The sequence below is a fragment of the Corvus moneduloides genome, chromosome 5, assembly GCF_009650955.1.
Source record: "Corvus moneduloides isolate bCorMon1 chromosome 5, bCorMon1.pri, whole genome shotgun sequence".
Classification (NCBI taxonomy): domain Eukaryota; kingdom Metazoa; phylum Chordata; class Aves; order Passeriformes; family Corvidae; genus Corvus; species Corvus moneduloides.
Window position 1 is genome coordinate 8,780,136 of NC_045480.1, and position 13,509 is coordinate 8,793,644.

Sequence of the window (13,509 nt, forward strand, 5' to 3'; positions counted from 1 at the left end):
CTGTGGCAAGGCATTCACAAAGCAATACCTTTACTACCAAAGACTATGAATTTTGACTGAATTACAAGAACATAAAAAATTCTTCAACCTTAACTGCAAGAAGTTCATATTTACTATGTCAAAGAAACTAGGAGCAAGAAAAAAACATCAGAGATATAAACACAAAACCAGCAATATTTTTTAAAATAAAAATATGAAAAATAAACACAGACTGAAGGTGTTTCAGTCTGCTATGATAAACAGATTAAAAACATACTCCTCAAGTTGTGGTTAGAGACAGACTTTTTTTTCCCCATCATACACAAAACAGCTCTTTCAAAATACCAATAAACATGTGCTCAATTTAAAGCTGGTACCCCTGTGAGCTAGTTACCCACGCATTTTTCAAGCTAGTCTCCAGATATAAGCAGCAGCATTCACCGAAATTATCCTGAATTCTTTGGATATCAAATGCATTTCAAAACACTGCAAAACCAGTCCAGTTCCGTATTTTTGCTGGACGCTCAGATCTGCCTGGGAGCAGATTCTGACCGGACACCTGTGGAATGCTCCAGCAGCAGACGGTACAAGACAAGAAATTCCCTGAAGTGGCAAGGAACATTGCCTGTGTTAACAGGTAAGTATATTGATTTAGAAGAGATCATTCTTTTGTCTCAGGAAGGTGGCAGTGCCTGGCAAGCCTGCAGTGTCCTGAGGAGGTCAATGTGCTGCAATTCAACAACACTACTGCTTCAAATCACCCCTCTGCGAAAGTGTTCAAAAGCAAACACCAGCTTCCCTCCAAACACTTAAAAATGCATTGACTCCACAGTCCCCAAAAGCAAAATACATATTACAGACAACATTTTAAAAATTAAACAACAATCGATGTGGCACAGAAGGCTGGAAACAAAATCTTGTCTCTGCTCTGTCTCCAATACATCAGTTAAAAGTCTGCCTCCTACCAGCTCTACAGATCACATCACTGCTATTTATTTCATTCTCTGGTTACCTCTACCACTGGTATTTGATCCGGTTCATTAAAATCTGGCATATCAGCATACCTGAGGAACAGAGCTGGCAGGAAGAACACTGACTGAACAAGGATCTAGGGAAGCCGTGCTGTTCTCGTGACATGCTCGCAACATTAGTCAAGACTTTCCACTTCCTACACCCACATTTTCTCTCCCATTCTTGGTATGTTCAAACAGATGCAGCAGTTACCAAGTAAATATCCTCACATCGATGCAGGCCCTGCATCTTGCAGTAATTGATGATTATCCTAAGAGTTTTGTGATTCCACCTTGTTATGCACTCTGTTCTATTCAATTTCCTTGTCTCCACCATTTTAAAAGATTAAACTGAATTAATTTACATATTTTGGGGCTGTGTTTTTTCAGGGATGAATTATGAAATAGCTCCCCTAGGATTAAGCTAAACCATATATTCAGGTTTCTGAGCAGGCTGTACTGTGAATTTGCTGCACTCTGATGTCATCCCACCCCTCACCTTCAAAAGTACCTCTAAATGGCCACCAAAGCTCTAGGCCAACCATCCAGTGGTATCAAAATCTGCTGCCATGCAGAAGTCCTGTTATATGGCAGTAGGACCCAGAATACTTCAGAAGCAGCATTCCCCATCACTGGGAGTAGCAAAACCTAACTGATAAAATGCAGAGGGTTTTAAGTAAGTAACATAAGTCCTGAGTACTGAGAACCCCTACCAGAATAAATATTCAGGAAAGTCATCTTCAAAATGCATTATATTCAAAACAGACCCTGGAACCCATTGACCATATGGGAAGGAATCCTTGCAAATTCCTTGCAATAGGAAAGCAAGTAGTACAACCAGGAAAGGTACTGTCCCTGTATGTGAGATCCTCTGTCTCACCTTCTATAAAAGAAGTGCTATTTAAACTTTTGTGTATTGAATGACACGATCCACACCCATTCAACAGGCACACCAGGAAAAATGCCTTTTTCTGAAGCTCTTACAATTCACCAGCAACCCATTCTGAATACCAGAACAAAAATGATATTGTAAGCTACTGAAACTAAGAAAAACTGTAGGCAAAGAAGGTATAAATATACAACACAATGCAGTGGTACTGGTTTTAAACTAACAGCAATAGGTGTTCCTGATTTATGAGGTCCAGTGTCATGCGACAGGCTTGAAAAGTTCCTCCAGCACAGAGAAGTCCCACTAAACTTTAAGTATACTTTATTTGATACAGCCCCTGAATGCCAAATACACACCATACAACAAAGAGATATTATATTAAAAAAAAATTTTATCACAAAAAGATTAAATCTCCATTAGAAAGAAAACAATGTGACATCTAATGAATTTAGGTTAAAAAAACAGTGACAAAAGCTATATTCACAATGATTTCTTTTGCATTTAAGATTACCAGTATTTCTTTTTGTTCATTAACTCTTCTTCTCTTAGTTTTTCCCTTGCATAAAACATATACAAATAACATTTCATGAAAGTTACCTCTAGCTTGTTACTGTATTTTCAGTTACTAAATCTCTACATTATCTCCCTTGCAGCTATTAGCAGCCATATCTGACAAGTACCTGTTCTTCAGAAGTACTCAAGTGTTATGACTATGTGTAAAATCCATAAAGCCAGCATAATATGAGCTTTTATTTTGCAGCATCACCTCGGCTTTTTTTTTTTTTTTTAACTGCAACACACTGGCCATAATTCAGCCAAAAGAACTGAGTACATGGAAGGTTTACAAACTGAGACTCAACACTATTACTGATAGTAAAGCATAGGAAAAAATGGGTGATAGTGACCAACAGGAACCAAAATCAAATCAAATACTTCAGAAAGGGAATAACTATACTGACTGATGCGATGTCTGGACAAGAAAAAGATGCTGTAGATGTTCAAAACCAGTAATGTCCTTGATTTAAAATCCCAACATCACATGCGAGACAAGATCACTCTCCAGACAGTTGTTACTTAACTCGTGCCAGAGGATGATAATTTCATTGCAAAGCAAACCGCGATTCTTGGATTCCTTCCAAGAATTTCAAAGCGAGAAGGGCACAAGATTCATACGTACAGAGCACCTTCCAACAAACCTCCTAACTTATAAAGTTCCTAGGTGCACACACAGCGTTAACAGCTCAAAGGGAGCGCCCGAACATCTCCCCAGGTCCGGGCTCCGCGCAGCCCGCAGCGCACTCAGGAGCGCTGCCCGGGCACGGGCTGGGCACAGCCGCCAGCTCCGCCGCCTCTCCGCGGGCTCCGCGGTGCCGGGTAGAGCCCCGAGCCCGCCCCGGGCCGCGCTCCCCCGGGTCGGAGCAGCCCCGCGGCTCCCGCTCTGCTTTGTCATCCCCCGCCGCAGCGGGCGACGCGCTCCGCGCCGCCGGAGCCGCTCCCGCAGCCCCGCTCCGACCGCGCCGCCGGGGGCCGCGCGAGCGCCCGCGGGCTCCGCTCGCCCCACACGGCACCTCCCGGCCGCGGGACCGGCGCGGAGCGACCCGCGGCTGCGCGCCGGGATCCGCCGGGACCTCCGTCCCGACTTCCATCCGCGGGGTGAGGGTGACCCCGGGGAGCGGTGCCGGGCAGCGGCAGCTCCTCGCAACTTGCCTTGGGTTTGTACAGCCACTTTCTGAACCTGTTCATCATCACCGCGGCCGCTGACACACCGCTGCCGCCGCTGCCACGGGGGCTGCCGGCTCCTCACCCGCGCCGCTCAGAGGACAGGAGCGACCCCTGCCCCTCGCCGGGAGGCTTCTCTGGGTTGTGTTCTCCTCCCGCTCCGCCGCCGCCTCCTTCCGCGGAGCGGCCGCCGGGCGCTCCCGTCAGCGCAGGGACCGTCCGGCGGCTCCGCGCGCTCCGCGCCGCCCCGACCGCCCCCAAAACATTGCGCGGCCGGCAGCAGCGCCACCCCAGCGCGCGTGCGCGACACCTCCCCCGCGCCCTCCCCTCCCCACCCAATCGGGTGGCGGTCCGGGGCGGGCCCTCGCCGTAGCCCCGCCCACCCGGCTGCTCATTTGCGTAACACGCGAAGGGGGCGGGGAAACTGCGTATCGCGCAGGCCACGCCCCGGCGACCGCCTTGTTGCAGTGGATGCCGGGAGTTGTAGTTTTCTCGCAGGGCGCTCTGCGCGCGTCCGCTCTGGGATCGCAGGCCCTGCCTGCGCCCGCCAGCGCTGCCGCTCCCCGGCAACCGGCGGGTCACCCACCGCAGGCTGCCCGTGAGCGGAAACACCGGGGAAGCTCGGAACGAGTTCCTTGGCAACGGCGGCAAACAACCGCCGCCATCTTGTTTCCCTGATCGTGTAGTTCCGCGCACCCAGTCGCGCCGTTTCGCTACACTGAGGAGGGCTCGCGAAAGGACTACAGCTCCCAGCAGCCCCCGCGCCCTTTGGCAACGGCGCGCGCGGGGTCCGTCCGGCAGGAGAGACCGCGCCGGGATACGGACGGCACGCGCCCGGAGGGGGCAACTGGGAGCGGGCTCGGGAGCGCCGGGAACAGCCAGGGACAGGAACCGGAGCGGCGGTGCAAAGCAGATGTGGCCGTACGTGACACCTCCGGAAAGAAAGCCGGGTGCAATTCGCGATGTGTGAAAGTGGCGGGTGCCCTGGCCAGGCTCGTGACTCCTTCGCTCCTTTATTTTCATATAACCACAGAATCACAGAATGGTTTGGGTTGAAAGGAACCTTAAAGTTCATCTATTTCCAACCCCCTGCCATGGGCAGGGACACCTTCCACTAAACCAGGGTGCTCAGAGCCCCATCCAACCTGGCCTCGAACACTGTCAGGGATGGGGCATCCACAAATTCTCTGGCCATCCTGTGCCAGTGCCTCACCACCCTCACGGGGAAGAATTTCTCCCTAATATCTAATCTAAATCTACCCTCTTTCAGTGTTCATATTTATTAGGTCTTTATAAGTACAATAGAAAAGATCAAGGGGCGTGTGTTACACTGTGAACAGGGTTGCTGGGCTTTGCTCCCTGAAATTCTGGGCAAGTAGCCAGCCTTGGTGTCCATTTGCTAGCCCACCTCATAAATATAACAAAACGTATTTGCAGAAGGTTTTGTACAATATGTATTTAATTGTAAAGTTATACAAGATAATAGATAAAAAATACCATGTTATGTTAAGGAAAACAGTTGCAGTAGGTATGCAAAACATTGAAATATATGAAAATTAAAATTAGGATCCTCAAAGTGAACATTTTCCATCTGATCTGTCTGAATTTTGAAGGGAGGTTTAGTTCAGCTGTTTTTAATTATGACACCTTTCATCAGAGGAAATTCAATCTCAGTCTTTCTAGGCCAGGAACATAGGAGCAGATGTAAAACCTGAAAGAACCTTTCAGGTCATTGAAACCAATGCCTACAACTGTGGCCAATCTTATCCTATGTAATTGCTTTCAAAATATCTCCGGGCTCCACTCTAAAATAAGGTTAAGTCAGGTTCTCACCTCCTTTAACTGAAATCTACAGCTGATAATGGAAGAAAATTTCTACCATTTTATACACAGTATAAATTTGTATCGGTTTTGTACATAGTAATTAGAGTATTTTTCTAACCAACTGTGTGGAAATTAGGTGCATAACATACCAAAAACATTTTATTCCTGATGTGTATGTTTTAAAACATTGGCAATAATAATAGCAGCTTCTTTAATTAGAAGTGGGGTTCTTTCTGTTAAGAACCTGTGTGTGTCCAGAGATCTGAAGGCATTACTATACATCTTAGTTTTCACATTCCAGTTTTTGGGTTTAATTATTGTTATTTGTGGGGAGGGGTGAATATCAGAGCATGAGAGCTCAAATTTCTTACTGCTATGCCAGAAGAAAAAGCATTTGTTACTGGTAGAGGTGTTGGAGCCTGAATTATGATTCAGCTTGAAGTACAGAGATATTTCTCTCTGGTTCATCCAAAATCCCTTGTAAGAACCTTGGCAAGTTCTTACTTGAGAAACAAATGATTCTCAAAGGAGCAGAGTAACAGTGATTCCCCTGCACAGTAGTTCCTCTTTCTGTGTTCGTCATCCCTTGTCATGATCCAACCCTGTTTTGCTGAACCTTTTTTTTTTTTATTTGGACATTTTTTCTTGATCATAACAGGTACCTAAAAGGCTAAATTGAACATAATCACTGACAAACTCTTTTTTTCAGTGCCTTGAGATTAGTAATGAAAAGTGCTATTTAGGCAATTATTATTGAGTAAGATAGTGCTGAAAGGCAGGGTACAATACCATTGTGTCTGGAAATGTTATGATAATATTTTAAAGCAAGAAATGAATTATGTTTACCACAGTGGGAATGAATCATCTTGATCAAAGATTCTTTTCTGACATCAAAATACGATGATATTTAAAATACAAGAACTATTTTCAAAAATACATTTTTATTTTCACCATGGAAAGTTACTTTTGTGCTCATTTTTTTCCCACTGGTAAACCAGATTAATGACTTTTAGGCCTGATAATTGCTGTCATTGGTCTTTCATACACAACAACATGTGCACGTATAGGAACAAATGTATTATAGTTCTTGTCATCTGAACATTAAAATCGAGGTAACCAGTCCTACACATTCTCAGACATATGGGTAAGACATCATTTGAGATGGACAAAATCCAGTCATTTCATAAGCAAAGCATCAAACATAACAAGTATTCAACTGCTGTGCCTCCAGAAACCTTGGCAGTGGCCCAGCCCACTGAAGTGCTGTGATCACGGCCCAGCCTGCTGACCAACAGTCACTGCTTCCTTATAATTCCTCTCTGTTCCTATTCTTTTGTTGCTTTTGAAAAACAGGCTGTTGACAGCAACATGTGATGAGATTTAAGACTAAAATTTTGCTTTCTGTTGCATTTCACTGGGAAGGGCAGTGTGTTAAATAGGACCTGTATGCACACAGGCAAAAATCCATGTTTTTCTCTGTATTATCTTTAATTATATTTTGTCAAATAACCTGGTGCAGTAACCATTTATCCTTAAGGTATTTTTAGATATTTACAATATGTAATTATGTCTTCTATTTTTTTTATGTTTGTACTGTGTTTTCATTTCTCCTGTCAGCTGTTCTGACTGTGATCTTGAAAGCCTGACCTAAATGTTCTCTTCTACATTACTGCAGTGTAACTTCTATATAAGCTTATCACCATGCATTATGCCACAACTGAAGGAGGCATGAAAAAGTAATGATTTTCTATATTTATAGGATTCTCCATGGTGAAGATGGTCAGCCATAGAGAACTTATTGCACTAATAGTGCAACAGCTTAACAAGTTTAACCCTGAAAATCAGAGCATGGAGGATTTCTTGAATGAATCAGCTATGATGTTGCAGGTATATTAAGTTTCAGTTCATCTTACACAGTTTACTTTGCTATTATGTGATTTTAAATGTAATGGTATCTATTTTCTAACATGTTGTTTTACCTTTCATTGATTACTCTTACAGTAACATTTTTCGTTCATGAGTAAAGTCCAAATTTCTTAAGGTTATCACCAGAAAACAAGGCAGTAAAGATCAGAGGGGTTGAGAAACTGCTTGGATAGCAACAATAAAAAAAAAAAAAAAAAAAGGAAAGCAACAACCTTCTAAAATGGATCAGGTAGTGATAGGGAAAACTTCTGTCCCACTTCTGACTAAGCTGTTTTGTAGTTTCTTATTCCTTTCTTCCTTCCAATGGTGGCAGCACCACCCATTTGTATGTACAAATGCAGTTCAGAAGCTGAGTCACAGGGTCAGGTATTCTTGCATTAAGGACATAAGTGACCACCAGAACAGGGGCATAGGACAGTGACAATAAATCAGCTACGGGATTCTAATTTAATAATGCAAGTAACCAGACCGTGATTTGCCATTTTGTATCTGTTCTGGCTGAAGCAGTTCCCATCCTTTCCTGACCGTAGTCTGTCATCTCTTCCCATCTCTTTGTCCTCAGTGTCACCCTGACTTGTGCTGAGGCAGCTAGTGCATTGAATCAGCTTTAGCAAATCACTAAGGGAAGACAGTAATATTGTTTAGATTGCTATTGTGTGCCATGTGTTATCAAATGGCATTGTTGGAGGCCTGATTCCACACTGCCATGTAGCTCCAGTGCTCATTTCCAGCTCTGACAATAAGGTATAAACCACTGCTATTCCAGTTAGATAGTCTTTTGTATTGATTTTGCATAAATACAAATGACTACAAGAATATAAAATCGTTCTTTTTCACACTGTGGAGGTGTGATATGAAAGCCAGGGCCTGAGCAGTGGCTCCACACCCATTCCCTGGGTGCTTGCCTTCTGAAACAGTTGCCACTCAGACCCCTATTTTCCATCCCTGCCCTCCTGCCTTGTAGTACTGGCATAACTCTTTGTGTATTCATATCCTGAATTACATAGAGGGACTGATCTAGTTTCAAAATAATCATTTTTCACTGGGCAGAGAGCAGGTAAATTCAGCTACCACTGCTGCCAAAATAAATACCTATTAAAATGAGTCTTCAGATCATTGTTCTTCTCAGCCCAGGAAAGGTGATACAAAGAAAAAAGAAGCAGTAACTCCATTAGAGAAATATGAATCTGAAGTTTCATAATAAACCGTTTCAGAAGGGGAAGGACAGGAAGGATAGCTGAGGCCAAAGACAAGGCCAAAATCTTTCTCTGGGCTAATTTCAGGTCACTTACTACATAGGATTTATCAAAGAAAGTAAAAAAGTATGATCTATGTTTATATAAAATTCAGGTTTTTTCAGTACCCAATGGGTGATTAAAATTCATCATGAAAAATGAACTTCTTTCTTTTCTGTTTCATAAGAGGCATATGATCCTAAAAATATTGCAGCATTTTTGTACACATGATTTCCAGGCGTGGTCACTTACCAATTAGCCAATATTAACTAACCCATGCAGAAACTTCTTCAGTTTGTATCCTGATTAACACCCTGGCTCTAAATCACAGACTAGATTCATGCCTGTTTGTCTCATGACAGCAACACGACAAATAGCAAACCTCATGTTGTCTACTGACCAGGGAAAAATCAGGAGAGTCAGATTCTAAGAGACCAAATCTAAGTCATTACAAGACACAGCTCTATATTTATTTATGTTCTGACTTAGGTATGCAGTATATCACATATTACAATCTTCTGTTCTATGAAACTCTTTTAATTGGTTAATAGTTTTCCATCCCCTTAAAGTTCAGTCAGATTCCAGTCATTGTTAACACTGTCTGTTCAATTCCTAATGTATATCTTTATTGTATTTGGATAGTTTAGAGTCTTTATGTCTTCTAATGTGATATCTGAGGTGTCTTGTTTAGTTCTTTCATAACTTGTTGATGACGTCCATAAAATATCCTCCTTAGCCTATTGTTCACCTGACTGGGGATGTTCCTGGTGAAACCAACAATTTTGGGCTATATTATTTCCCTCAAAATAAAAATACAGTACATACAAGTCATTCCAAAACATGTTCAAGAGAGTTCAGCACCCCAGTAGGGCTGCAGGAGCCACTGTGATGCCAGTCTTGTCAAGTGCCACATCCTCAAAATAAGTACCTCTGACAGCCACACATGGTCACCTGAACTGCAAGGAGCCAAAGACACTTTGCAGAGCAAAACCTCTGTCAGAATAAAGTAGATTTTAAGAGCAATATATGTAGGAACTGATTGAAATTAAACAAAATTACTTCTTTGGAAATCTAATAAAGGAAATGAGACGATGGGCTTCCTTGGCTGATCAGAAATAGGGAAGGCATCAGTAAAGAGTAAGAAACTAAAGGCAGAATGGAACTGAGTTATGAAGCATCTTGACAGGCAGCTTCAGTTTTATGTGCTAGAATCAACTGTGAGATGGTAGGTGGAGTAAGTGGGTCAAATCAATGGACTAGCAGGATGAACTCAACAGTAGCATTCCAGATGGTTGATTTACTAAAATGGGATTAGTTAAACCCACAAAAGAGACACTTACTTCAATAAAGTATAAAATTCTGAGACACTACCTTAGATTTTTTAGCTATGAAGTGATAGCAAAATACTATTTGAAACATTTTGTTCAAAAGGAGTGAAAATGTGCACATAAACTGGTGATGTTATCCTGGAGAGTAATCTGCATGAAAAATGACCTCTGGAGTTATGGGCTTGACAGACAGGCAGGGTGGCAATAGAACCAATAATTGAGGAAAGAAGTAGCATGAGAGTGCTGAAGTTTTGTCTTTGCATTATTGAAATTAAACTGACAACAACGACAAGGAAGTGTCACAGAGAGAGGCCAGCATCCTAGACTGAAGTTTATAAAGGGTTCTTATTTGTGTACATGATAAATGGGAATATGTTATGAAAGGAAGTTGGATGCAGTCCTGTGGGAGGGAGTCTGGAAGGTGCAATCTCTCTTGATCCAAATATCCCTGTCAGCCGTTTATGAGTGGCATAAGACCATTCTTGTGGGAATCCTTGCAAATTAAAGCAGTAAAAATAGCTGGTGAACCGAGGCATAGGAAAAGAAGTGGAAGTGGGCAAACAATTTCATTTTAAAATGAAGGGCTTTGCAATATGAATGTATAAAAAAAAGAAAGAAGCATGAAATAAATCGGGTTGAAGCCATCAGGTTGAAAATATACTTGCTTTGCAAATGATGGTGAGAAGGAATTCATAGATTTCCATATTAGATCTTTTACTAAGTATACAATCAGTCATTGTTGAATATTCTGGTCAAAATCTGACAGGTTTTTTTTTGTTTCACTGTGCTACTGCAAAAATGACATAGTTCAGAGCATAGTCAATCTTCAGCAAGATTTTATTTTTAATTTCTAGATGCTCATAAGGTTACGTAAATAATTAAAACAACAGTCAAAATACATGATTATGTGAAATAGTATATTTTGGTATTTCATAAAGGCTGTGTAGAATTTTTTTTATGTTGAGAGTACACAATGGCTGTACAGTAGAGGTTTGGAATACTCTGGTAGCCAAATATTGGATGGATGGCAAAGAAAGATAAACTGAGTTCTGTTCTATGCTCATCTTTCTATCTCTGTCCTTTTTCTTGCCCTCAAATTTACTTGCCCGGGTCTCTTTATTTAACCTGTCCCAGTTCCATCTCTTCAAGTGGTTGATTCCATTACTATTGTCACTGTGCAGCAAGTCCCACTCACCTCTTTGGTCTCGTTCTGCTCACCTCAAAGTTCTTGCACATTCAGTTCCAATCTCTACTGTACCTAAATCAAATGAGAAATCTCTCTCTCTCTTCAAACTGAAGCCTACAAGAGGCAGATGCCACAGAGAAGAAAAGGTGAGACAGGCTCTCTTGTATCAGTTCGAGCTCCCAGACTGACCCAGCATGGCTTGTCCCAGGCTCACCCCGTATTGTAGTGAAAGCTCTGCTTGCCCTGGGCTGGGCATGGCAAGGGCAAACAGAATGCAGCTTACTGCTACAGTTCAAATTCACACAAAATACATGCAAATGGCTATTTTTCATTTGGCAAAATGTGCATGGATTTTCTTAAGAAAACCAGAAGCCAAAATTTGTTGACCTCTGCTGTGACTGCTGACCTCTGTATGCCACTTTGAAAATACATCCCAAGCTCTTTTCCTGCATTTGGTTAGAAACTACTTAATATTTCCAAATTGTTAGGTAAAAACCTGAAAATTTGACAACTTCCTGTCAAAAATCAGTTACATGTATGACACCAAGTGAGCTGCTCTCAATTTGTTCCTCTCAGATAACATGGGAGGTTATCCAGTAACTTCAGCAGAAGCAGAATCAATCTCTTGATTATTATTTTAACTTCTTAATGCATCTTTATAATTTTATTCAAATATCAGTGTTCGACCTGAGCATATTCTCTCAGTGTACGAAATCTTGTTTCAAGCTTTTAGACAGAAATCCCCTTGAAAAACATTTGGCTGCACAGTCTGCTTCTGAGTATATTCCAGAGGAACTGCCCAAAGTCAGACGCATTACCCTGTACGTACCTTGGTGTACATGAGATAAGTAGTCTGCCATCTTTATTTGTAGGAAATGATGGCATTAGATACTGCTCTCCAGAGGTATGGTTTCTCCTAGCTGTATGTGGGATTTAGCTTTACACAGCCCATTTACAGCAGCTATGGCTGCACTTCTAATCCCTGTGTGCTGCTTTGAAAAAGCACCCATCTTTCCCTGCATTTTTGTAATTGAGGTAGATAAAGCAGATACCACATCAAATAACCATTGGGATACATTTTTCACTTGTTGCAGTTTGCAACCACTCAGTGTTTCAATATACAAATAGGTGATCAGAAAATTAGTGCTAAAGGAAAAGAAAGTGATGTTAAAGAAAGGTAAACTATTACTGTGACAGTAGTTCAGGTCTGTCTGAACCACTGTGTGTATAAAGGTAGAATGTTTTTTTGGTGTGGTGGAAATGTATAAACAAACTGCTGAATGCCAGGTAGTTGTCAGTGTTTAAAACCAAGGTGTCAAGAGAGAGCATGATCTCTACAAGGCCACTCAGGAAGCAAGAAAGACATGTTCCAATCTCAGTTCCTGTCTTCCAACTCCTAGTTTATACTTCTGTATAAAAGTGGAGTTAGGAAAACTCACTCATTATTAGCCTCTTGTTTTTAGAGAAAGATGAAATAGAGAAGGATTTTTAATTATTGAATAATGGGAGATGAATAACACAGTTTCCTCTAATTAGAATGTTATGATCAATATCAGTCTAGAGGTCTTAAACTCCATACATTTTGTTTCTGCTACATGTAAACTTTACATCATAAAAGGAATTTCTGTTTATTGTTCTCAGTGAATGATCAGACTTTATTTTCTTCCAGGAAGAAAACTACACTTTGAGTCGTAATTTAGTTTTTACAGTCTTCATGTTTATTTTACTGTAATTTACAATGTTTATAAAATAATATTGGACTTGTTTTTCACTATAACAACTATAAATAACTATAAATAAAACTATAGATTCATTAGCATATGATGGATGATTCCTAATTGCAACAAACAAGCCCTCACCTTCAATCACGAAGAATCATTATTCCCTCAAACCACCTAAAATCAAGTAAGTCCAGTTAAATTTTTTTGCTTCAATATTGTGACTTGTTGCTATTAAAACAGAATTCAATTTTAATTATCCTGAATAACACATTAACTTAAAATAATTCCTAAGTCTGTCTCAGATCTTTAAATTATTATATATCCACATTCAAATTTACATCTGTTCCTGTTGTTCTTCATTTGAATGGCCAGATTACTTCTCCTTGTTTATCTTCCTAAATGCTTTTTAATACTCCTTTTATCAGACTGATGCCATCCAGATAATATCTTCATTCTTGTGTACTAAACCTCCTTCTTTTTATTAAGCATTCTTCACTTAAATCTGTCAAAAATTATCTATATCCAAAGTGATCTTTCATCCAGTGCATGTTGTACATAAGGATATCATTTCATCAGACCATTTCTAGAAATGGACTGCATCTGTTCATTTTGAAAAAAGATTACGTTTTTTACCTAACTGAAGCATCCTGAGTATTGTTCTTCCTTTTGACTGTTAGAATCAAGCTTTTGCT

At 41.3% G+C, this 13,509-nt stretch overlaps 2 protein-coding genes across 5 annotated transcripts in view; one reads left to right on the plus strand and one right to left on the minus strand.

Moving 5' to 3' along the window:
• ZFYVE28 (zinc finger FYVE-type containing 28) overlaps positions 1–3,862 on the minus strand; it is a 151,050-nt gene extending 147,188 nt beyond the window's left edge. For all 4 annotated transcript variants that reach the window (XM_032109053.1, XM_032109051.1, XM_032109050.1 and 1 more), the window contains exon 1: positions 3,586–3,862. In XM_032109053.1, coding sequence (XP_031964944.1) covers positions 3,586–3,624 — 39 coding nt within the window. In that variant the 5' untranslated portion in view covers positions 3,625–3,862. The remainder of the gene's footprint in view (positions 1–3,585) is intronic.
• Positions 3,863–4,305: 443 nt separating this feature from the next.
• The window catches only part of CFAP99 (cilia and flagella associated protein 99), a 51,687-nt gene continuing 42,483 nt past the window's right edge, over positions 4,306–13,509 (plus strand). Inside the window, exons 1-2 of the mRNA XM_032109864.1 lie at positions 4,306–4,518; positions 7,181–7,308. Coding sequence (XP_031965755.1) covers positions 7,189–7,308 — 120 coding nt within the window. The 5' untranslated portion in view covers positions 4,306–4,518; positions 7,181–7,188. The remainder of the gene's footprint in view (positions 4,519–7,180; positions 7,309–13,509) is intronic.